The sequence below is a fragment of the Nannobrachium achirus genome, assembly GCF_963921795.1.
Source record: "Nannobrachium achirus genome assembly, chromosome: 12".
Classification (NCBI taxonomy): domain Eukaryota; kingdom Metazoa; phylum Chordata; class Actinopteri; order Myctophiformes; family Myctophidae; genus Nannobrachium; species Nannobrachium achirus.
This window is the reverse complement of record NC_137832.1, coordinates 31,714,445-31,739,151: the sequence shown is the minus strand read 5'-3', so window position 1 is coordinate 31,739,151 and position 24,707 is coordinate 31,714,445. Positions and strand designations below refer to the sequence as shown.

General features: G+C 41.0%; 1 protein-coding gene across 1 annotated transcript; it reads right to left on the bottom strand.

Annotated features, from left to right (window-relative positions):
* Window positions 1-3,618: 3,618 nt before the first annotated feature.
* Window positions 3,619-21,339, bottom strand: cep120 (centrosomal protein 120). Its single transcript, XM_080738568.1, has 21 exons — window positions 21,176-21,339; window positions 20,165-20,321; window positions 19,226-19,340; window positions 18,202-18,346; window positions 17,271-17,416; window positions 16,636-16,830; window positions 16,026-16,238; window positions 15,183-15,483; window positions 13,774-13,839; window positions 12,008-12,167; window positions 11,099-11,248; window positions 9,966-10,148; window positions 9,673-9,769; window positions 9,131-9,304; window positions 8,732-8,821; window positions 8,454-8,546; window positions 7,471-7,632; window positions 7,203-7,325; window positions 5,814-5,912; window positions 4,966-5,111; window positions 3,619-4,426 (listed from the first exon to the last, which is right to left on the bottom strand). The coding sequence occupies exons 1-21, from the start codon at window positions 21,222-21,224 to the stop codon at window positions 4,201-4,203; spliced, it is 3,090 nt and encodes a 1,029-aa protein (XP_080594694.1). The 5' UTR covers window positions 21,225-21,339; the 3' UTR covers window positions 3,619-4,200.
* Between the last annotated feature and the right edge of the window lie 3,368 nt (window positions 21,340-24,707).

Sequence of the window (24,707 nt, the reverse complement as noted above, 5' to 3'; positions counted from 1 at the left end):
ATTGTACTGTACTATGCTGTACCTTGCTGTACTGTATCTTACTGTACTGTAATCTACTGTATCTTACTGTACCGTATTGTACTGTACTCTACTTTACCTTACCTTACTGTACTTTGCTTTACTCTACTGTACCTGACTGTACCGTATTGTACTGTACTTTGCTGTACTCTACTGTACCTTGCTGTACCGTATTGTACTGTACTTTGCTGTACTCTACTGTACCTTGCTGTACCGTATTGTACTGTACTATGCTGTACCTTGCTGTACTGTATCTTACTGTACTGTAATCTACTGTATCTTACTCTACTGTACCTGACTGTACCGTATTGTACTGTACTTTGCTGTACTCTACTGTACCTTGCTGTACCGTATTGTACTGTACTTTGCTGTACTCTACTGTACCTTGCTGTACCGTATTGTACTGTACTATGCTGTACCTTGCTGTACTGTATCTTACTGTACTGTAATCTACTGTATCTTACTGTACCTCTCTCTCTCTCTCTCTCTCTCTCTCTCTTTCTCTCTCTCTCTCTTCTCTCTCTCCTCTCTCTCTCTCTCTAACCCCCCCCTTCCCTCTTGAAACCCGATACTCTTGTGACCATGATGACAAACTCACTCTACAGAGGATTGCGCAATAGGTATTGCGAAATAAGCATACAAACACAAACTGTACGGTAAATATGCATTTTGAAAAGATGACACTAAGTGGATTACGTTCAGCATAGCATGCAGTATATATTTCTGTAATAATGGTGACTTCCAACACGACCGAATGTCGGGAACCGCCGAACAGAATCCGTCTTTGGCCGTTTTGAGTTGGTGTGGCTGAGATGTAAACAAAGTGTCAGTCTGACAATGGCCAAAATGATTATTTTATCATTAGCCTATTTTACGCTTTTTGTGGACATCTTTGAACAGAAACACAGGTCAGTCTCCTGGTTTCATTCAGAATATGTATGACACTGATTTACTATAACTGACACTATGTGGCATATTTAGCCTAGGAGTCCACCAGTGGTTCTCAAATGTTTTATTTGCAAGGACCCCCGTAACTCTGACTCTGAGAGTATACAAATGGAACATAATATGGACCCTATAGCCTCCATCATAGTCCAAGGTAAAGAGCTATCACCTCACCGCGGTGTAATTTTCTAGCTATCACCTAGCCTTTGCTATACATCTTTAGGTGATAGCTAGAAAACCACACCACGGTGAGGTGATAGCTCTTCACCTTGGACTATGATAGAGGCTTAAGGATCCATTTGTACACTTTTTATATGAATTGAGTACAAAAAGACCCCAATTTAAACAAGCAATTGAGCTTTCTAGTGGTTTAAATCCTTTTAGTTGACCTTGTATCAGTGAACTATACTGTCCTGTACTTTTTCCTATGCAAACCTCTAATAAAGTCTTCAATCAATCAATAATCACTAGTCTCAGGGGTCCATTTGGTTCCATTTGTACACTCTCAGAGTTCCAGAATCGCTGTCCCTCCAGAGTTACAAACCTGTTAAGGTCATTCTGACTCTTAATGTGTTGTTATGGTCATTCAGGACCAAAAACATGTGTTTTTGGTCATATTATTCGCTCATTTTCTAGGTCTTGCTATGTCTATAGGGCGATGACCTGTGCAATATAGGCCTATATATTTACAAGCAACTTTACTGAAAAAAGCCCAGAGTGGCTTATAATAGGTAGACATGGCAACACTGGTCTCTTTCTGCTTCTCTCTCTCTCTCTCTCTCATGCTGTCCTGGACTGTATTTACAGTTCCAGATGCCCCGCCCCCTCACATTCACTGTAAATACCCCCGGGGTTCCCTGAACCACACTTTGCAAACCAGCAATGGATGGACCCCCTCAAAGTAATAGTACTCAGATGGTCCTAATATTGACAAGCTTTTTAAAAACAGCAGATCTACAAGCTCACAACATGTTGCAACGTCACATTGTAGATCAGCTTCTTACAATTAGCCAAAGTATTCATGTGATTCAAGTGATTCATCTACTCTGTGGTTTCTAGGATATACTGTAAATCCCATAGCCCGGGATCCTAAAACGTTATTCTTTTTAAGTTAAATTTCTAAAACACTACAAAACATTTCTCAAAGAAAAGTACAAGCACACGTCTCCACAGTAAGCTGAACACATTGAACTTTGAATGGTGTTTCTAGGTGCAAGTATGTAGGAGTTGAAGAACTTGACTATCAATAAATATTGAAGACTAGAAAATATTGTTCCTTCGGAACAATTCTGGGCTCGCTTCAAGCCAAAAAACAATGGCTATAATAGTACAAAATGTGCAGTGCTTTCTTTGACGTTACTGAAGTAAAATGGTAATCAAACTACAATGCAGACAAGCAGTGTTATTACATGAACTTAACTGTATGATTTGAGGCATTTTGTTCCAAAAATGTGTTATGCAAAAGTTGACCCGCTGTTGGCGCTATAACAGGCCAATGTGAGAAGGATGGCATCTGTCCATTGACCTAGTGGGAATGTGTGCAAAATGTCACGCACATCGCAGGCTGTGTTCATAATTTGAGGCGTTTTGGCCACTTTATCGCTGCTTGCATATAGTAGTCTAGTAGCCAGAATGTGAACCCAGACATTTTGAGTACCCCAATGTTTTATGTTAGAAATGTTGAGTATGGGTCCCCAGCATGTAAAAACCACCGGATGCTAACTTGTATATGTTGGGCGATTTTCATAATCAGCCGCTAGAGTTGGTGTCCCATCAACTTTACATTACAGGAAAAATAAGCAAAAATTAATCTGCTTCAAGTAGCATATGAGGGGTCTAACTAGGGGTATTTCATGATTCTGAATCCATTGCAAGCATCCGTTTTGCATGAAAAACATTCCTTGGGCTAAAACGGACCCCAGAAACATGTGAAAAGTGATGACTCTGCACTTTTCATCACTAAACCAAGGCCGATCTTTCGCCAAGGAATGTTTTTCGTGCAAAACGGATGCTTGCAATGGATTCAGAATCATGAAATACCCCTAGTTAGACCCCTCATATGCTTCTTAAAGCAGATTCATCTTTTGCTTATTTTTCCTGTAATGTAAAGTTAATGGGACACCAACTCTAGCGGCTGATTATGAAAATTGCCCAACATATACAAGTTAGCATCCGGTGGTTTTTACATGCTGGGGACCCATACTCAACATTTCTAACATAAAACTTTAGGGTACTCAAAATGTCCGGGTCTACAATGGGGCTCTATGGGCTGGCTACTAGACTATAGTCTATATATATATATATATATATATATATATATATATATATATATATATATATATATATATATATATATATATATATATATATTATTTTTTTATTTTTTATTTTTTTTCTGGGCCAGTATGTTTGCTATTTTTGGATTTTGGTTTAAAAAAAATGCATTGGAGAAGTGTGGAGAAATAAAAACTCTGAAAGTACAGCTTGGACTGTTTTTGGAGCCTAGGCCATCGGCCAACTTTACAATAGAGGATAAGACAAAAAAATATATATCTAAAGTATCACAAAATAATTTATTGAAGAAGCATAAAGAATTCAATGTAAATTCTTCAGCAGTATAAATGTTGGTCATAAAAATAATGAATTCATTTGGCAGACAGGTTTTAGTGGACAGGTGGATTCGACCGTTTCTGAGGTTATAGCACCACCTTGTGTTAAAAACCTTTCAGTCAACTCTACAAACAAGTAACTGGACTCAAAATGCTGTAAATCTTTCTACTATACAAGATAATGTACAATAAGTTAGATATTTTATACATTGAACTATATTGCTAAAAAGAGGTTGGTGATAGAGACACATTGTATTTCAGGCCTGTACCTCAAGACATTCATTTTTAGGATAAAGAACATTGGCTTGGGGTTATCAAAAATGCACAAACACATTCAGAACGAACAAAAACAGCTGTAAAACACTCAAATTCCTTTTGCGTGCGTGCGTGTGCAGGCAAAACCAGCATTGCATTGCTGGTGTTGGTCCACTGTGTTTTATGAAGTTCAAAAAGAGAAAACCAGTCAGATCAGTCATCTGCAGCTTCTGATGTTTTTTGGACATACAACCTGTCCAAAGTGTGCAGAAGCATTGGCGATTCATAAAATAGGCTCTGTTGAATTGATCTTTCACTGCAACCCAAACACACCGAATAGAATTAGAAAGTCACTAAAGTGTGTCTCTCCCGGTCAGTGAGTCCCTCGTTCAGCCATGGCCTGTTGTATCTGTCTGTTCAGTTCGGTAATGATGCGATCTTCATGTGTGTAAACTCCCGTCCGCAGTAACGTGTCTCTCTCCTCCAGCAAGCGACTCAGGTGGTCGTCAGCGCTCTCGTTAAGGGCCGGGCTTTGGGAGCGGCCAGGGGCGGGCCCAGAGGAGGACGAGGGTCCGAATCTAACCTCCTGATGTTTCAACCTGGAGGGCAGGGGGGAAAAAACGTCCATTTAAATTTCAAATATAGTTTGGTTTCACCATGAAAAGAGGTAGAGAGAAATAAAACAGAGATGGGGAGAAAGGGAAAAGGAAGAGAGGAAGGCAGCAAGGATCTTTCATAAAACACAACACAAAAAAGTCATGCTTTAGCACGTGGGTTCTCAAAGTGGGGTCCAGGGGGGGTATCCCGATCGCAGAATTCACTTTTGATTTGATTTCAGCTGAATGAAAATGAAATGTGAATTCGGCAACCTAGAGGGTTCAGACTAGGGTTCTAAGGGGTTCTAAGGTGTCCCCAGCAAAATGAGTTGTGAGCTTATCAACACAAATCCTCTATAGGACTGGGAGTCCCTAGCAGTGGCAACAGCAAATTAGGGTGGGACCAATATTTTCATATGGGGGTCTGCAGCCAAATATATATTAATTTGTGGGTCCTTGAAACAGTTTGAGAACTACTGCTTGTTTAGCGTAGATAAGTTCATCAAAATTAGGATTGCAATCATCAAAATCATCATCATCACCTGTTGAGTTCATTCCTGATGTCGTCCAGTTCCTGTCTCTCTGTCCGGACTGTCTCCTTCTCCTCGGTTGCAAGGTAACGCAGCCTCATGGCCTCAATCTCCTCCTGTTGTTTCTTCAGACGTGCCATTGCATTCTCCTGCTCCCTCTGAATACACACAAACATACAGTATTGATTTTAACCATTTAGCTTTAGCTGATTCTCTCAAACTAATGTATACAAAGTATGACAAACATACTGCTCCCTGGAATTTTACAATTTAAGCCCTAAATACTTTGTCTAAATGTTTCACCTGTAATTACAGGCCCAAAATAGGGACTTAAAGTGGTTAAGCTCCAAAAGAAAATAAATAAAATAAGCACAGCTGAAAATGTTTGAAAAGAACACCCTAAAACCTTAATCTTAAATGAATAAAAACTTGGTGAATGTATTCTGTATTCTTATGCAAGTCCCCCATTACACAGTTGGAGATGATTGTATAAAATATTAAAAGACGTATGGTCATTGAGGGTAAGCTACAGTGGGCTTAGGTGGAGTCTGAAGGCGGCAGCTAGGGAGAGAGTCTTTTTTAGTTGCTTAGTTGTTCTAAGTGCGACAGGGAGTTTATTCCACAGTTTGGGGGCCAGGAGGGCGAATTGTCTGGGACAATATTGATGAACACTGTTGTCCCTACCTTGACACTTTAGGAAGAGAAACCCCCCTTTCTAAAGCTTTGTGCTTCCTAGATTACTAAACCAGTGATATTTGTCTGTTATTGACTAATAAGGCTTTACACAAGGTGAAGGATCAGGAGTAGTGCATATCACAAACCAGTCCAGTACTGATCATTGTATTTTGATCAGGCATTACCTGTTTGAACCTGGCCAGTTCTTTTAAGGCGCGCCCCCACTGCTGCTTGTAGTACAGCTTGGATTTGGTGGTGGCCTCCAGCTTCCTCTCCAGCTCCGCCTTAAAAAACAACAACATACACATCAATAAAAGACACATGAAACTCTGTGGATACTTTTACAACTGACTCTTACTTAAAGCGCCACTGACATTCAAAAAAAGGAAGATTTATTTTGTTATAAAAAAATAAACGTTTTATTTTAACTCATTCTGTGCCGATCCCGAACTAGTTCGGCTTTATTTCAATCCAATACAATTTTTTTTTTATTAATTCACTTACCCCGAGCTGCTTGTAGAGTCGTGGGTGGTCCTGGCTCGCTAGCCGCTAGCCAGCTAGCCATTCTACTCTGTCCGACGATATATTCCATTAAAAATGGTTTAAAATACATTTTTGAGCTCCCCAATGTTCACCCGATGTTCGGCGCCGCTTCCGATGAGTACACGAGTGTGCCGATCCCGAAGTAGTCCGGCTTTTTTTAATTAAATGAATAAAATGATAAGAGGCCTTCTGAAGCCTGGCCTGATTTTTCTAGCTACTAGCTGAAAGCTAGCAACCTCCCGGCCGGCCGTAATTTGCGAACGAAATCGCCAATCTCCGCCTAATCCAATGAAAGACCACATCTTTGAAGGCTTATATCTCTGGATTGTGTCTTTAGGGAAGCGGCGCGAGGTTTATTTACGGCGAAATCGCCCAAAAATGATCTTTTAGATGACAAAATGGGAATAGCCATTCTGTTAGCATTATCATCCGGGACATTTCCATGACGTGCATGAACGTGAGCACGTGAGGTCCTGGAAGGTGAGGTCCTGGAAGCTAAAGCGCTCGCCTATGAGAGATACCCTGGCATTCCTTGGCCGCTAGAGGGCGCTGGCAAAGAATGAATTAAAATGTATTTGCTAATATTTTGATGTCATTTTGGGAATGCGCAATAAGCCAATCAAATTAATGTATTGCTTTACTGTACATTCTCACCCACAGCCTGCATCAACTTCCTTGCACTAAACTAGTAGGAAGTGACTATACATGAAAATGTATTTTTATATATCTGTGTATATAAACTAAAATATCTTTGTTACATCAACATTGTTCGTGTGAATAAGTTTGTTTATGCTTATTTATTGAAATGATCAAAATCACTCTGTGTCCCCGATCATCGGGGAGAAATACACGCATCGTATGCCAGTTGGCTATGTCCTTCCCCATGCTGTGTAACCATTTCATGGATAGGCTTTGTTATTATGGGGGAAAAGAGTTACATCACTAATGTCCGAGTGGGACGGCTGAGGCTCGTTGATTGAGGCAAGAAGAGGCAAGAACAATAATAGTAGTTTATAATACTAGTTATTTACCTTCTCCAGTTTCAGAAGGTTAATTTCAGACTGTAGCCGTAACTCGGGTCGGATGTTTTGCTGTTCTCTTAACAGGTGAGAATCCTTCTCCAGCTGTTTATACCTCGACTCACCATCCGCTATCTAGAGAATAGGACAGAATAGAACAGAATAGAATACAAAGAGAAGAGAAGAGAATACAAAGAATTCAATTGAAGTAAATTCGGATACATTCACCACGCAAAGTACACACACATGCACACAGGGCTGCAAGTCTGTCTCTCCCTACTTGTTGCAGCAGTCTAGCTCTCTCCTCCTCCATCAGTCTGACTTTGTCTCTCTCCAGCACCACCCGGTGGTCAGAGTCCAGTCGCAGCCTCCTGCTGCTCTCCTGCAGCTCTCTCTGGGTCAGCTCGTGCTCGGCACGAAGCTCCTTCTGCAGCCTCTGGGTCTGTGTGGGTAGGGATGGGACAATACGCGATATTATCGTAAAAATAATAATAATAAGATAATCGTATCATGGAGATTTAATTTATCGTGATATTGTCCTCCGTCATGCGCTGGGATCAATTCACCTTTTATTTGCCGAGTTGCATATCCGGTACCACTTAAACCCTCTATAATTGGTAAAAGGTACACTTATAATATACGTACTTGATACAGTCTTTTTTCACTCTATCAAATGTCTTTGTCAAAAAATAGCCGATCTACAATGTTTTCTGCTATGTTTTGGCAAATGTTCCACCCCAGGATAATGGATTTTGATCATCGCGATAATATCGTAAATCACAATTTCTTTTGTCTCAATAATAGTGATATGAAATGTTCATATCGTCCTATCCCTGGTGTGGAGTGGACATGACATGAGCACATGGTTTTGCTTCAATTCAACGTTAAATCCAAATGAACAAGGTTATGTTTGAGGTTGATATACCATAATGCTCATACACACTGATCTGGTCTTAGACATGCTGAAACAAAATAATGTTTTCCATATCTTTTAGCGTTGGAACCTCTCATATCATGCATTTACTGTAAATGCCAGCAATGTTTGTCACCACTTCAAATTCCTGTATGTTAATTTGCAGTAAATACGATACTGATGAACAGGTTTTACTTGTCATGTGTTGGCTGATTTTTCTTTTTACTTTTGAGATCATGTAATTGATAAGCAATCAACTTGGAATCGTTCAAACTTGTTTGTGAACACAAACAAAATACACACAATAAAAAAGTATGGACACACAGTATGTGCACAGACTGCATACAAACCTCTATCTCAGCATTTGCCAGTTGTTTCTCTCTCCTCTCCAGATCACTCAGAGTCTTCTGCAGCTGCTCCTCCAGAAGGTTATACTCTACCTCCTATAGAGAGACAGAGAGAGAGATTAAAAGAGAGAATGTGAATACAAGAACAGTTTGAGAAAGACAGTAAGAAACTGGTAGAAAGGGAGATGGAAGAGGGTCAACAGATCTTTTTAGAATGTGTGTGTGCGTATGAAAATCTCAAAAGCCATCGTTTGTATACATGTGTGCATTTGTGTACGTACCTTCTTCCTGACCAAAGCTTCTCTCTCACCGTCTCTCTTCCTCCACTCCTCTGCCAACGCCTGCATATGGCTCAACTCTTTTTTCTTCAGCTACAGAACAAACACAAATGAAAGGAAACTATTACTTTCTCAGTTATAAGTTATTGTGGCAATGGGTGTGGCAAAGTGATCTTTAGCAAGGCACAAAACATAGCCTATTCATCTCAGAGAGGCCAGATAGGTACATACACTATATTAATTTAACAAGGTTAAATACAATACTTTACAGCAACAGAGACTAGTACACATGCATAAAAACATCCGCTGCTTCCACCATTAACACACACCATCAGTATGAACCAATGCCAATGCCACATCAGACTATATAAAATATAAAACATAATAACGTGTAATAATAACCTGGTCATCAAACAAGTCCTCCTGCTCTTCCTTCCACAGCTCCAGTTCCAGTGCGGTGCGGTACTCCATAGTTTCTCTGGCTGGAGTAGGGTCCTGTGGGGCAGAGCTGGGGGCAGCAGCAGGTTTATATGCTGGATGTTGGGGCTGCTTCTGTTGTCGAGGTGGATGGATGTCCTATTGTATTGGGAAGACATCAAGTAAGACAGATTACTCTGAATCTTCTCATACAATGTCTGGAGGTTTTTCCGGTGTGCTCTGCTGTGAACCTGAAGCCTATGGTTATGGCTGAGTCATGTGATGCTACTGTATATCATTTGTTAGTTTGAAAAGGATATACAGTTTGAAAAACAAGATCTGGCATGAGTACGGGATCATTAAAACACATGAGCAAGTGAACGACATTCCAGTAATAGGTTAGTAGTTTAAACCAGAACTTTTACGAAACATTGACAAAGGAATTCAACTACTACTTGTCAACATCAAAATTGATATTATGCTTCTGAACAAATACAGTATATATTCTATTTCATTGGTGGTCTGACCTGTGGTGTATCAGAGACACTGATGTCCTTGGCTGTGACCAATCCCAGGTCCTCTAGAGTGGTGACATAAAAAAGCTCTGCTACCTTCTCACTGGGACTGTGTGGACAGACACATGTAGAACACACATTATTAACAACCAGATTGAACAATAGACAATTAAAGAAGAGCACTGCATTTTTATGCTGCACTCTTCAGAGTGCTTTGCAACACAAACATACTATTTATTGTCAGGTAATAAGTTAGTAGGTGATAGATATGATTGGTTTAAGTCATTCTTAGGTGTAATTCATGCCTGTGTGGTTTTAGGACCGGTATTCTGTCTGTGTGAGTCTGTCTCCAGTGCTGTTCCCCAGTAGCTCCTAGGAACCTGGTCTTGTCAGCGCTGAGGAGGGCAGACAGCTGGATGCTGGCTGTCCCCATCAACTGGTCTCTGCTACTGGTGTCTCTGTGCCACACCTCCACCAGCACAGGAACCCTGGAGCACACAGATGTGCACATATGCAATCTATTATTAATGGGAACATTTAATTGAATCCTCCCCACACACTGTGTGTGTTGGCACTGCTGTTGTGTCCAACTGGCTCACCTGCCAGCGAGGAGCCCCCACAGGGAGGACACAGTACCTCCTCCCACCCAACACTCCCGGCTGACAGATGCCGCCTCAGCCTGTAGGCTTATGTGCAGTGATATATCATCCTTCCCGCACAGTTTCACGCCCCTAAACAGGGGCCAGTTGTGTTTGTATAATAGATGGTCGACAAAGCCGGATGCACAGAATTGGATTCAAACCCCTAGATTCCACAGTGGTGGGGAGGTACTTTAGCATTGCGCCTAGGGATGGATATCATTCAGCATACGATACCTTTTTAGATACCTGGGAATCGATACGATACCTTTTTCGATACCATTTTCGATACTTTTTATTTATTATTATTATTATAATTATTATTTGCCTTTTTCTATGGGCTATTTTATAGACGTTGGATCATTATCATAATAATAAACATTATAGGCTATTCTCGGCTATTTTCACAGTAACGAGTGTAGCCTACTAAAGCAGTCATTAAACTCTCAGTAGCCCAATTGTTACAGATGCGACCGGCAAGGGGTGCATTCAAAAGTATCGAAACAAGGTATCGTTTGTTTTTACGTGAACCGATACTCGATAGTATCGACGTCAGTGAATCGATACCATTAAAAGTATCGCCGACGATACCCAACCCTAATTGCGCCACAGTGGACTGAATTCAGGTTCATTAGTGAAATGTGTGTTTAATTAAGACTATCCAGTAAAGAAAAAAGAAAGAATAAGTGAGCGAGAGAAACAAGAGTCCATAAAAAGGGTCATCTAATAGTGTTCCGTAGCAGTATGCATGTGCGTGTGTGTATGTATGCTGTGTAATGTGTGTGTTGTGTGGTCCTAACCTGAGGAAGGTATCCTGTAGTTGTTGCGGCAGGGCAGCAAAATCAAAGGCACAGTAGGACTGAGGCAGAAACACCTCCATGTTTCTCTGGACCTCCACGGGAGGGTTGGTCATTATAGGAGCTGCACTACCAAAGAACTGGTAGGAGTACCTGGGAAAACAGCACAGTGCTCCTAAATACAGAATAAGGAAGCATTTCAACTGGAACCCATAGATCAATACCAGAATGACCGAGATTCGTGAAGCTGGAAGATTTGAGAAGAATATACCTTTTTCACAAACATGACTGTACAGCATTTAGCCCACTGTGTTTACGGCATGGTGCAGAAGGGGTCATCAGTCTAGAAAACGTTATGTCTGCCCCATTTTGTGAATAGTTCTTTAACATCTTTGAGAAAATGCCACAATTGTTCTGTAGATTTAGTCTTATTCAAATGCCATCGGTTGCTTGCTGCTTGTTCACTGAAGATATGACTGGCTGTATGTTTGGTGTCGATTACATGCTGCAGAATAGATTTGGGAAGGATCAGACACCTCCCTGATGGTATTGCACGGTTGATAATAATAGTCTGTACTCAGCATTGAGGAGAGCACTTCTGACCAAATCTCCAACTCAAATGCAGCCCTAGACATGCACAGAACATCCACCATGCTTCACCGCTGCCAGCCGACACTCATCAGTGCAGTAGTCTCCAGCCGGTTGGCAAAAAAACTGCCTTCTGTTGGAGCCATGAATATAACATTTTGACTCGCTTCCATTTTTCTGTTTTGCAGTCGTTATGTTTTCGTGCATAAGTAAATCGCTTGAAAGAAATATGAATCTAGACAAATGTTGGGCCAAACCTTTTGCACAGTACTGTATGTTAATGTATTCAGGTGGGACAGATCCAGAGAGCAGGTGCAGTGGTACCTCAGCATAGCGTTGACAGGGTGCGTGAGAGTCAGGCGGCCCAGGCTGCGGAGGTCCAGGGAGAAGCAGTAGTGATGAGCAGAGGCAGGGATGGACACTTTAGGAGCGGACACACTGACAGACGACACTCCACCCTCTGCTGCTGCTGCAACCTCTGCTGCTGCAGAGGTAGGAGGGATCCACAGTCAAACCAATGCATGACACGGTCAAAACAATGCATGACACCAACCGTATGAGTGATTGGACCAACATGGATATAGCAAAAGCAAGCAATATATTTTTCATGTTGTTATGGGGAAATGTGTCTCAGAAGACAGAGAAAATGTTTCATTTGATAAGAACTGCGTGAAAGAATACATTCACAAGTCAACCAATAGCAATATTCATACTGCTGTTGCAATTCAGCATCTTCTTAAAATGTTACATTTTAACTAGAAAAAAATGAATAACTGAACCAAATATAGAACATTTATTAAAATTTGTAATACGTGATAAAAGAATGACTTGGCCAAGTTGGCCACAAATAACAATGACACTAAATATTCTACCACAGCAAATGTTACCCAGACATAACAGCTCCAAGAAAGCCTTAAATCCCATCAAGCATCAAACATCATTAGTCTATAATTATCCTGGCTAATACAGACTGCATGGTACAGTGTGGAAGCCATGTCTGGAAAGGCTCTCATTTCATTGTGAATCATTCGCTCATTAACCAAGTATATTTTGATTGGTTCTTACTTCTCATATTTAATGCGTAGTGCATACTGGTCCTTACCAACAAATCAATTAGCTACGCGGCTACGCCCCACTAGCTATACCGGAAAAAGAAACACAAAGCTCTTGTGGGGTCTCATGCAGTGGCATGTAGACTGTGAATTTGTTCAATTCCACATGGCTATATCTAACCAGTGCCTTAGGGCCCCCCCAGACAAACAGAATTTGTACGCAATGTTGTGGCATTTGAGGAATTTATGACTGTGACGAGAAACAGCCCAAGATCGCTCACAAGGCACAGTTTTTCTTGTGTCGTGTGGAAGCGCCGGCCGATATGTTAATTCGCTTTTTTACGACCTTTTTTACAACCCACCCGACAGGAGAAAATATCAAACTTGCTTGAAAATCAGCACACAGCGGGGGAGAGAACTAGCAGTGTTCCTGTAGTGTGGAAACGAGTGACGATATTGCTGCAGCAAAATCTATGAAGTCCCTCCTTCCCTCTCTCATCTCTCTCTCTCTTCCTCCGTCCTGGCTCCCACTCACTCCCATCACTAGTTAGCCTATTAATAATTCTAAACATTCTAAACATCCATTAGAACTAGGGATGTGTGCGGTTATTTGGATATCCGACTAATAAACGGGGCTGATCCCACTATTTGGCTTGTAAATAAAATTTGGTTATTCTAATTATATATTTTTATTGAGATATGATCTTTATTAAACATTTGCATTTTGCACCCATATTAATGTCATGTCTTTATAATAAAATGTTGCATTTAACAAGTAAAATAAGCAAATTAAGAATTACCATGGGTGATTTGCGGAGCCTGACTGTGTGGTCACGATGACCCCATACATTCAGCGCACCAGCAGGCTCTGTCTTTTTTTTCTGCTGCTTATCCCCAACATGAGGCAGCACATTGATCAGCATCTACTCTAAGTTTCTATGTGCAAAGTGTGTGTGAGTGCTTTGATGGCAAATGTCATCGTGATGGATAAATCAAATCCAATAAAGACGACTGGATGGGAATCACTCGTTAGCCTACCTCTGCTCGAGCAGGCTATACTGCCTGGCGGCTGGCGTGCCTGCTGCTTCAATGTGATTCGGTCATCTGAAGAATATTAATCCATTTTGAGGTGAGAAGAGAAGAGAACATGGAGAAAGTAGTCTTATAAATTGGCTGCGAATGCCATATATTATGGTTTAACCTAACATAGAGAGCTGTGCTGTGCAGGTCGCGAGTCCAGTCAGTCCAGCTGGCTGCGCTGGGAGTTAATTGGTAGCCTATTTAAGCTACTTTAAAAAAAAGTTTTAGTCTTTCGCTGGTGATGTAGGCCTAATTAATTATTTTGAAGCAGATTCCAACAGTATAAACGTTATTAAAATGCTTTCATATAGCCTACTCTTGATATTCTTTCAAATGAGGTTTGCCCTAATGGGTCAAAATGTGCTCAGTTTTGGAAGAAAGAAAATAACAATTAATTTTTGGATAGTCGGATATTCGGTTTCAAAATTGTCATGTAGGCTACACCTAGGAACACATACAGTTTGTCTCATGATCTGACTTTTAATGTCACTGGTTTCTGCTGCTGCTTTGAGGGAGGCGTGATTTATTTATTTATTTTTTTGTCTCGTCACGTCTCGCACCAGATTTCACCACAGGGGTGTCGGGGAAGAGGTCTTGTTGTGTGTGCGGTTCTGTCGCGCGTCTCTCGCACAGCGGGACACACGACCCAATAATCGTCAAGACTGAGGATGGTGTAGTGTGTGTGCTCATACGATCCGATGAAAAAATTATAATATGTTATTGTAGGCGAAATCTCTTAGTCTGTAGAGGCTTTTAATGTCTCAGGGCACACAGTCCCTTCATTATCTGTGTCAGCACATCAGCAAGATTAGCCAATAGGAGGAAAGCCCTAGCATGGGATCAAATAGGGGTGGATGATATGGAAAAGAAATACAATATCAAAATATATTTCCAAGCGGTATCACGACAAACGATCTTATCACGATTCTTTTTCATGTTGGTTTTTATTGTTATTTTGTACAACAACCTACAAGGTAACAAAAACTAAAAGAAAAGGATCCTTTTGGGAGGTCTAAATTGACCCTTACAAGTATGTAACTCTGACAGCATACAAATGAAACCAAATGAACCCTAACGGGTCCATTTGGTTTCATTTGTATACTGTCAGAATTAAGGGGAGGCCTTGACATTGTAAAGTTTGAGCACTACTGATTTAGACCAAAATGAAGATTTTAATGAATTTTAATTGATTTAATTTGATTTTGTATAAGGCTCCCTCATTGTTTCACAATATATACGATATCTCTGAAAAGTTACGATATTTATCACCATATCGCCCCCACACCTAGGATCAAACAACCTGAGCGACCATTATTTCATGGGAAAACCTTTTGTCACTGGCTGAAGTGAGAAGTACGAGCCTTTACCTGCTTGTCCAGCTTGACTCTGGCCACCATGGAGCTCCTCGCGGAGGCTCTCCACCTCGCTCTCTGTGTGAGAGGCAGGGGGGTGGGGGGCCGGAGCAGAGGCAGCGGGGGGTGGTGAGGATGGGGAGTCCAGAGGCTGTGCAGAGGATGCCCGTTGGACCATGGAGGGCGTGTGAGGTCTCTCCTCAGGAGGGGGGAGGGAGATGGCAGGATTGGGAGGAGGGACAGAGGGTGGATGGGATGAAGGGCGGGAGGAGGGTAACTGTGGTCCACCTGCTGCTCCCTCTTCATTTGCTAAAAACTAGAGAACGAGAAACATCTGTCATTGACCAAATCCGCAAACACACTGATGAACGTGTGAATGGTTATGTGGGAGAGTGTGTGTGTGTGTGTGTTCTTGTTGTCAATGAAGGAGACAAATCAGTTTCCATTCTTGAAGTCTGTACCTTTGATTCTAGCTTAGAGGAAGCCTTTATGACCAAAGTCATTAAATACCAGCCGCTCCTACGAACCATCACAGAGCTAGGCTATCTATTTGTGTTCATCTTTGGCAGTCTTGGACATGTACATAGGTTGGTTGTAAGAGGCTTCCAACAACTTGGGATGCCAAAAAAAAAGCAGCTAAGCGGCTTGCAAAGTTCTGTGCAATCTCTTCTACTACCGGTAGTCGCCAAATATGGTGAAAGCGTTGTTACTTGTACCCTTGAATGGTGTGTGGTTATTAGATATTTGTACAGGATTTGCTGACTGTACATTATTTACAGGACCTTGTAATATTTGTGTCCTTGTACTGTATCTCTTATGTTGAGTGGACATAAATAAATGATTGAAATGTGTAGATACCTCCTCCCTCCTCAGTGTAACTGCAACTCCTACAGTGGGCTGCAGGTCAGCAGGCAGAGCTGGTAGTTTCTGCCTGGCTCTGTTAGGAGGTTTGAGGACGAAGGCTCCCTCCACGGTGGTCGGCTGGCTGTCCAGGTCTGCCGTTCTAGTGATCAGAGCTGAGAGAGGGACCTCTGTGCTGCCTAGCGAGTGGTTCCCACAACACAGGTGGATCTGTGGAGACAACATGTGCTAATGTAAAGTCGGGATGGGACGATAAGCGATATTATCGTTTATTGTGATAAAAAACACTTGCGATAATCGTTATCGTGGAGATTTAATTTATCGTGAAATCATCCTCCGTCATGCACTGGGATCAATTCACCTTAATACCACTTAAACCCTCTATAATTGGTAAAAGGTACTTGATAGTCTTTTTTTTCACTCTCTATCAAATGTCTCACAAGCTCACAAGCTTTTTTCTGTTTGGAATGTCTTGGACTGAATGTATTTTTTATGTTGTGCTGCACTATACCATAACCACATTTTGTAATGTCACATAAATTTTAATTAATAACAAACACAGACAGACAGACACACAGATAGACAAACACACACACACAATCCCTACCTGTAAACTAGGTTGCTGTGCTAGGAAGGTGTGGATGATCTGCTTGCTGCTGCGGATGCGCACAGAGGCGCGCTCTGGTTCAAAGCTGGGGTTCAGGAGGTTGCGGAAGGGCTCACTGGTGATGTCATTTTCCAGTAGACGGTAGTAAAAGAAGAAATCTGAGTCTTCTGACAGTTTCATCGTGCTGGGAATCAACTGGGGAGTGGGAAGGACACACACACAGGCAGACAGACACACAGACAGACACAATGAATGCAATAAACCAATAAACAAATGTTAGTTTGCATGCAGTTACATGTTGACAATATTATATATATATATATATATATATATATATATATATATATATATACACACACAGTATATATATATGTATATGTATATATATATATATATATATATATATATATATATATATATATATAGTTTCATTTCAGCTTTGGCATTACCTAGACTAAGCACAGTAAGCAGACTTGTGTCGTAGAAGAAGAAAAGGGACAGGGGCTTAATAATATCTAATTTATATATCGCTTTTCTACGCACCCAAAGGCGCTTACACGGGGGGGGGGGGGGGGAGAATACAACGGTGAAAAATGGGGGTGTGCAGTTAGCTGAAGCTTGTGTTTTGTACCTACCTGTTCCAGTTTAGTAGCGAAAGCCACAGTGACAGACAGAACAAACATGTCAGCGCAGTACTCTGGAGGTCCGATCTGATGATAGCCCTGATCCTGGATCAGAACTGCCTCCAACTTCTCTGGAAGCTCAGTCAATGCCGGAGAACCTGGAGGAGACAGAAAGGTTGATTTAAAAAAAAAAAAAAAAAAAAAGTAGTGAGGGTTGAGGGTAGGAGGGACAGCATGGTGCTAGTATGGTGGAAGGCAGGGGAACACAATGCCATGCTGTTCCGCCTGCTTTCACCACTACCACCACCGTGGCAGTAGTGGTGGTGGAAGACAGAGGGAAGAGCATAGTGGTGCTAGTGGTGGACCACAAAGACACAGAGGCAAAAAATGACACTCACTTTTAAGTCCCTTAAAAGGAGACTAACATTAAGGAAAGATGTTGGGCTACTAACTGAATGTAATCATTTTATATTAACAACCTGCTTCACATTAATGCATTTACAAATAGGGGTGAAACTATTTATCATTAAGTAAGTAATCGATCAATAAAAGTTATCAAACTGTGTTTGACGGTGTAAATGTCTAAGATGTGCCATTGACAACTTCCCCCAAATCTGAAGAGCACTATCTGTCATTTTCCTTATCCAGATTTTGCCCATTGTTTATGACCTATCAAATGTACGTTCAAATTACAATTTAGGTGTTTTATTCTCTTATCCAGAGCGACTTAACAGATTCAACAACAAATATCAGGGTAAATAGTCACATAATAATCTCTTGCCACAAAGAAACTTGTTAACCTCAGTGAGTTAAACAAGTAAACTATGAATTAATCAATCGAAGAATAAATGACATACGTAAAAGGTTAACAGCTTAACTTAACTAACACATAATTATCCACTTTTACATTTAGTAACCAGTTGAAGAAACTGAACCAACTGACCTTGTCGGGGCGGGGCTTTCTTGGCTTTGAACCTATCAGGAGAGGGTTCTGCTGGCTTGCTGTCATTTTCCAGAACCATCGTGAGAAGGATGGCAGGTTTCAGTTTGGTGTATTTACTGCTCAGTAGAGGATACCACTTAGGATCCTAACAGACAGACAGAGACACACATTAATTTGCCAAGGGCTCTTGATCACTGCTAACATTTGTATATAAATAGTCTGAAAGCAGTGCACACTCATAATATACAGTATATTGGAAAAAACAACAATAAGACTGTAGACCAGCTAGTCAATATATGACTAGCTGGTCATATGATACTGTATGTAGTAGTTTGGAAAGATATAGCCAATACCTTCTTTGTATATACTTTCTGTTTGTTTAGACTCACTGTTTTCTTTTTTTTGTTCTTTCATTTTATCTTCCTTACATATCTACTGCATAGTACTGTGTTCTATTCGTCTGTCATTCAATGTTATATGAGATACTTTAATGGTTTCCTGTGGAAATAAGCTTAGTCTTTTCATGGATCTCCTTTTAATAGACCTTGTACCAGTGAACTGTACCGTCATGAAACTGTACCTTTTCCTATGCAAACTTCTAATAAAGTCTTCAATCAATCAATCAATACAGATGTTTATGCTTAATTTTTTGTTTGACTCACTTGTGTGCTAACTAAGTACTATAAATAACAATAACAATCTATTACAAAAAACTCCGATGTAATGTGTGCGTGACTGACATTTTTAAATATCTCTCCAAGTGAAAGTGGAAGCCTGTTGCACCTTGCTTTTTATATTGGCTAGAAATCTTTCTAAATCCATCCATCTTCGCCTGAGTGAGTCGGGTTGTGGAGGTAGAAATCAAATTTCGGACGCTTCTATTTCATGATAGGTGAAAGTAGGAACGAAGATTGACAGGTAGATTGAGCGTTTTGCCTTCAGGTTCAGCTCACTTTTTTGTTTTAACGGTGCAGTACAGCAAAAGGTTTATAAACCGACACTATCTTGTCGTACATCTACTGACCTGTTTGATTTCCTGAACAGACCGCAGATCGAGAACAATATATCCAATGGCCTCCTTCACCTGGCTGATGGAGTCAACAGCAAAACACTGCAGTTTGATAGGGGTTCTCTGAAGCCTGAGAGGACAGAACGGCCATGTTGAAGGAATGACAAGTGCAACAGTACACTAGGAGCAAAATCATAATTTATAAATTATTTATGACAAGAAATATTAAAGCAGTGTTTAGGGGACAATGTTGAATTAACCTTTTTTTATACAATGAATGGACCTAGTGGCTAACCTCAGAACCGACCAGTATTTCTTGTCAGATGTAAACAAACCTCAATATGGAGCTAATATTTAGAAAAAGACATTCTGTGCCCTCTGGTACATTTTTATTCTGCATGATGGCCATCTTGGTTATATCTTAAACACTTCCCTCTAGACCAGGGGTCTTCGATGTTTTCAGGCCAAGGACCCCTTAGTTGATAGAGAGATGAACCAGGGACCCCCACAACCTTTTCATAGATTCCATAGTTTCAGCACAATTATCAGTGTATTTTGAATTCATGTCAATTTGTGTTTTCAGATATTTAACCACTTGAACTGTCACTTGAACCTTTCACTGACGAAAGTGAGCTTGTAGATCAGCTATTTTTGGCTTAAGTTCTCAGAATATGGACACTACTAGGGTTCAAGTGGTTAATATAATAAAAGAAGCATTTCTATTATTCAAAGATTTGGAGGACCCCCTGAAGTAACTCTGACGACCCCCTATGGGTCCCCCTGTTGAAGACCCCTGCTCTAGACTTACTGAAATGGACCCGAGTTGGCTCTGTACTTGGACCGGGTTTTTCTGTCAACACCAAACCTCTTCGCCAACATTTTTTTGACTGATGTTTCCCAGAATATGGATGCTGGGGTTCAAGTGGTAAAAAAGGGGACAGAAGAGGAGCTGACCTGTGCTGGTGCAGGGTCCTGCGGTCCAGTTCCCAGGCCAGCTCAGTGCAGAACTGAGGCTGCTCTCTGTGTTCTACTGGATCTGTGGACAGCTGCTCCCCGTCAAACTTAGCCTGGACCACCAGGCTGTGGCGCTGGCTCTTTGGGAAGTTGCGACCTGTGGGGACACATTTACATTCCATGGCTCTAGTACAGGCCAGGGGTTCTCAACCCTTTTTAGGCCCCCAAAATAAAAAGAATTTTAACTGGGGGGACCCCCACCCTGACAAGCACTTGGAATTGTAGGTATTACATTTAATGCGACTCGGTTCCACAGATAAAAATATTGTGAAAATAGCCGATTTGTGAGGATGTAGATTGGCTATTTTTACAATGTTCGCCTCTTGCTTACTTAAAGGAGGACATCACCAATGGCACTTTTCAACCTGTCTTCACATAATAGGTCCTCACTAATGTTCATGATAAAATAGCAACAAAAAAAAATCTACTCAGTCTAGGTCTCATAGGAGAGCTGTGGGCGGGTCAATTCCATCCACCAGTGACATCATCGTTTGACAGATTTCTTTTTAAACAATATTTTTGAAAAGAAAAAATAGCCTGCAAAAAAAATATTGATGTCACTGGTGGATGGATTTGACCTGCCCACAGCTCTTCTATGAGACCCAGACTGAGTAGTTGAAAAGCGGTGAAGTCCTCCTTTAATATTTGACAGTTTGGTCGGACTTTAAATTAAAAAGTTTGAGAACGTTACTGTAACTCTCTTTACACGTCTATGCACTAAAACTAACCAAGCTAATGCAGCTAGTAGCTAAAATAAAAGGTCCTAACGTCACTCAGGGAAATCTCTACTTGAGATTTTGCTAATAAGCATTACAACTGACTAACTAACCTAACACTGAGTGCAAATGTAATTCCACATGGCTTATGGTTACAAGATTTAAATCACTTTGCAATCATGATGATTGCCAAGTTGCCAACAGCACAACAAATCTCTTTAAACCACTCACTTACCCCCAAGAATGGACACAACGATAAGAAGTTGGTCTGTCTTCGAAGCCATGTTGACATTTGTGCACAAGGCTGCAGGTAATCTTTAAACCTTGCTCAAGTTGTAAATTGTGTCTGCGTTTGTGTTGATGTTATATCTGCGTCTCTAATTCAGCTCTAGAGATCATAATGACCAGTTGTTGTGTGTACAGTTTCTCTGTCCGTTGCACACACCCGCTTTGTTGTCATGCTTTGGCGCCACCCACTTCTTTTTAAAACGGGAAGTGCTGTCATGCTGTGAAGGAGAAAGACAGGTTTCAGCACCACCTGCTGGTACGGGGTTAAAATACCAGCCAGGGGATGATGATGATGATGGGGATCTCTCACTGTAAGCAAGTAGTAACCGCAGCAGCCTGCCACTGAATTCCCCCCTAGGGATAATAGGTATCTATCTATCTATGAACAATTTCATAAAAAAATAATCAGTGATTTTCCAGCCATATGCCTACTGGATACTGGGGCACAACTAAAATCAAATGGAGTTTTCAATTCTTCTTTTCACTATGTGTACCATATTATTATTAATAAGACCAGCTTACCCTGTCAAGATAGCTTGCATATATAGGCCTATATAAGGAATAGCACCAGTGCTTAATTTGTGGGGGAACAAGGGGGAACATGTTCCCCCACCTCTTTGATTGGATCCGGCACCTATTTGATTGGATCCGGGACCTTCCCTGTCAATCAAAATAGTGCTGTGTGGTCATTTATGTTTTCATCCTTCCAAGTAGAGACCTTTTTGGCTGCAGCATTTTTCTTTACCTTATATTTTCATGTTTTTGTTCAATCTCTTGTAATTTTTCTGATGTGGTGCTTCATAGGTGACAGTGAAACACAATAGACAAGCTATATCCTACACACATACATGGTGTCATAGAATTTTGTTAACAATCCAAATATATATTTTTATAAATGTAAATTGTCGCGCGTGAAACAGTTTACGCACACAGTCCGCGCGAGCGCAGCCTGGGATCCGGCACCTATTCATTGACAAATTAACACAAAGGGCTGGCTATGTTCTCAATCAACAGCCAACAGACAAAAGGCTTTATATAAACATCCTTTAATCATGATTGCCAAACATATGAATTAAGGCATATACAGTATAAAAAAGCAACAGCAGATTCCATGTGTATATGATTTAAATGTCAAGTTAAATTGATACAGCAGGTGGATGGATGAACATACCAAGCAGCCTCATGAGACAGACAGCACCATGTCTCCCAAAAAGATGACAGTATTTTGTAAACAGAGTTCATAGCACTATATTCAAGTAATAGAACAACCACTTATAGCCTACTATGCAGGTAAGGTGTTGTGTGGGAGTCAGAGCCACTGCTAGAGAGGGTTTGAGTTTTTTTTTTTTTTGCGTTACAGTTTTTTCTTTTTTCCAGAGACAGCCATTTTATTTCCACAGTCCTGTTTCAGGGGTCTTCAACATGTTCAGTCCAAGGACCCCTTAGTTGAGAGAGCGATGAACAAGGACCCCCACAATCTTTTAATATAGATTCCATATAGTTTCATCTTTTGACAGCACAATGGACAGCACCATCATAAGTGTATTTTGGATTCTTGAACCGTCAATACTTAATAAACTTGACCTTTCACTCTGTACTTAGTCTGCTCTTTTCCCCCTCTACACCAAAGCTCTTTGCCGAAAATAGCCGATTTACAAGCTCACAACGCCTCGCAGCGTGAGGCGTTGTGAGCTTGTAGATCTGCTATTTTTGGTTAAAGTTCTCCGAATATGGACGCTAGGTTTCAAGTGGTTAATATAAAAAAGGAGAAAAAAAATGTTTCTATCACACAAAGATTTGGAAGACCCCCTGTAGTAACTCTGAGGACCCCCTAGGGGTCCCGGACCCCCTGTTGAAGACCCCTGGCTTAGTGAGTGGACATCCGGCTCCAGCTGAGCCTTTGCATGCCCGTCGCCATGGGGATGTTATGGAGGTCATTGTTAGATATCTACAGACCACACTTGTTAGTTCTAGATAAGTAGCAGCAGGATGGTGCCAGTAGCACCGCCTGAACAAACGCTGTCTATTAGTGGCTCAAGTGTGTAAGAGCTGTGGGTCACCATAGAGATGCAACAAGAGCAGGGGAGGGGCAAGGACACCCCTGATAAGATGTGACTGACACTGAGCTCACATCGGGTTTCTTTGTTAGTCTGTGACGTGGATTTGTTTTAAAGAACACTAACACATCCCTTTGTTGCTTAATGCAGTGGTTCTCAACCTCTTCAGGCCGTGACCACCAAAATAATCATATTTTAGCTATATTTTACCCTAACCCTGACGAGCACTAAGAGTTGAGGCATTACATTTTGTATAAGACGGTTGGTTCTATTGTGAAAATAGCAGATCTATACATGCTCACGACGCCTCGCGTTGCGAGGCGTCGTGAGCATGTAGATCGGCTATTTTCACAATTTCTGCCTCTACTTTTTGACAATTTGGCCGATGTTTAATTTCTCATTTTAGAGGAATTAAAAAGTCTTTAAATTGTCACTTTAGATATGTGTAGAACTTTATGTTGGTTTGTTTACTGTTGAGTGAGATAACATTGCACATTAAGTTAATCATCTGGGGACCCACAGGTCGAGAACCACTGGCTTAATGGGTAAAGCACAGCACCAACATTATTAAAAAGTGGGTTAAATTTTCAGTGTACCTCCAGTTAAATGACATAGCTCTAACACTGCCTTGCTCTATGGTTCCTTTCCCTGTGTAGCTCAAAGACTAGATCATGGCACTAACACAGCCAGAGTTAGGGGTTCCATAACCACTGGGGGGCCACTTATGCAAAAAGAACATGTTCATTCACTTTACCGAAATTTGCTATGGATAAAAAAAATAATCACCTAGCAAATGGCATATGGACCCTAGTGTTCACCCAGTATCATAACATATTGTTACTGTACACCAAAATGCCATATATATAAGGCATAGGACAAATAAAGTGATTCTGATACTTTGACCCCCTGTTCACCGTGCCCTAGCATGGCTGATGAAGATCAACAGAGAATAATTATGATGAAGCATGTTTGTCTTTCTGCCATGAATCTATACAGAATATACATTACTACTGGGCTCCTACGTGGCACTGGGCAGGTGGACGTGTGGTGAAGGCTTACTCTCACATAAAGACAGTACAATCAACATGGTTACGCTCAAGTACAGATTAGTAATACAAATGTAGGCTCAGCACTATGGGAGGCGAGGAGGAGGACCACTTCAGTAATAATAATAATAATCATAATAATCATAATTGTAATGATCATAATATACTCTTTAGCTTCCTCTCCCCAATAGGAGTTTGTTCAAATCAAACAATGAAACAACACTATTTGGATAATGTAAGTCATTGTCAGTACATTCAGTCATATGATATTACACTACAATAGATGTGCCTTTATGGTAGTTGAGCGACAAGGCTCAGTCTCCGTAGGTTGGTGCATTTATACACTCCATGTCCGTTGGGGTTTGGATTTCATGCC

Excerpts from the sequence above, each read along its gene's own strand:
- cep120 (XM_080738568.1), bottom strand. The coding sequence starts at position 21,224 with ATGGCTTCGAAGACAGACCAACTTCTTATCGTTGTGTCCATTCTTGGG. Across the intron at positions 8,822-9,130 it reads AGGACTTGTTTGATGACCAG|CTGAAGAAAAAAGAGTTGAG; the intron begins GTTATTATTACA and ends TTTGTTCTGTAG. Across the intron at positions 4,427-4,965 it reads ATCAGGAATGAACTCAACAG|GTTGAAACATCAGGAGGTTA; the intron begins GTGATGATGATG and ends CCTGCCCTCCAG.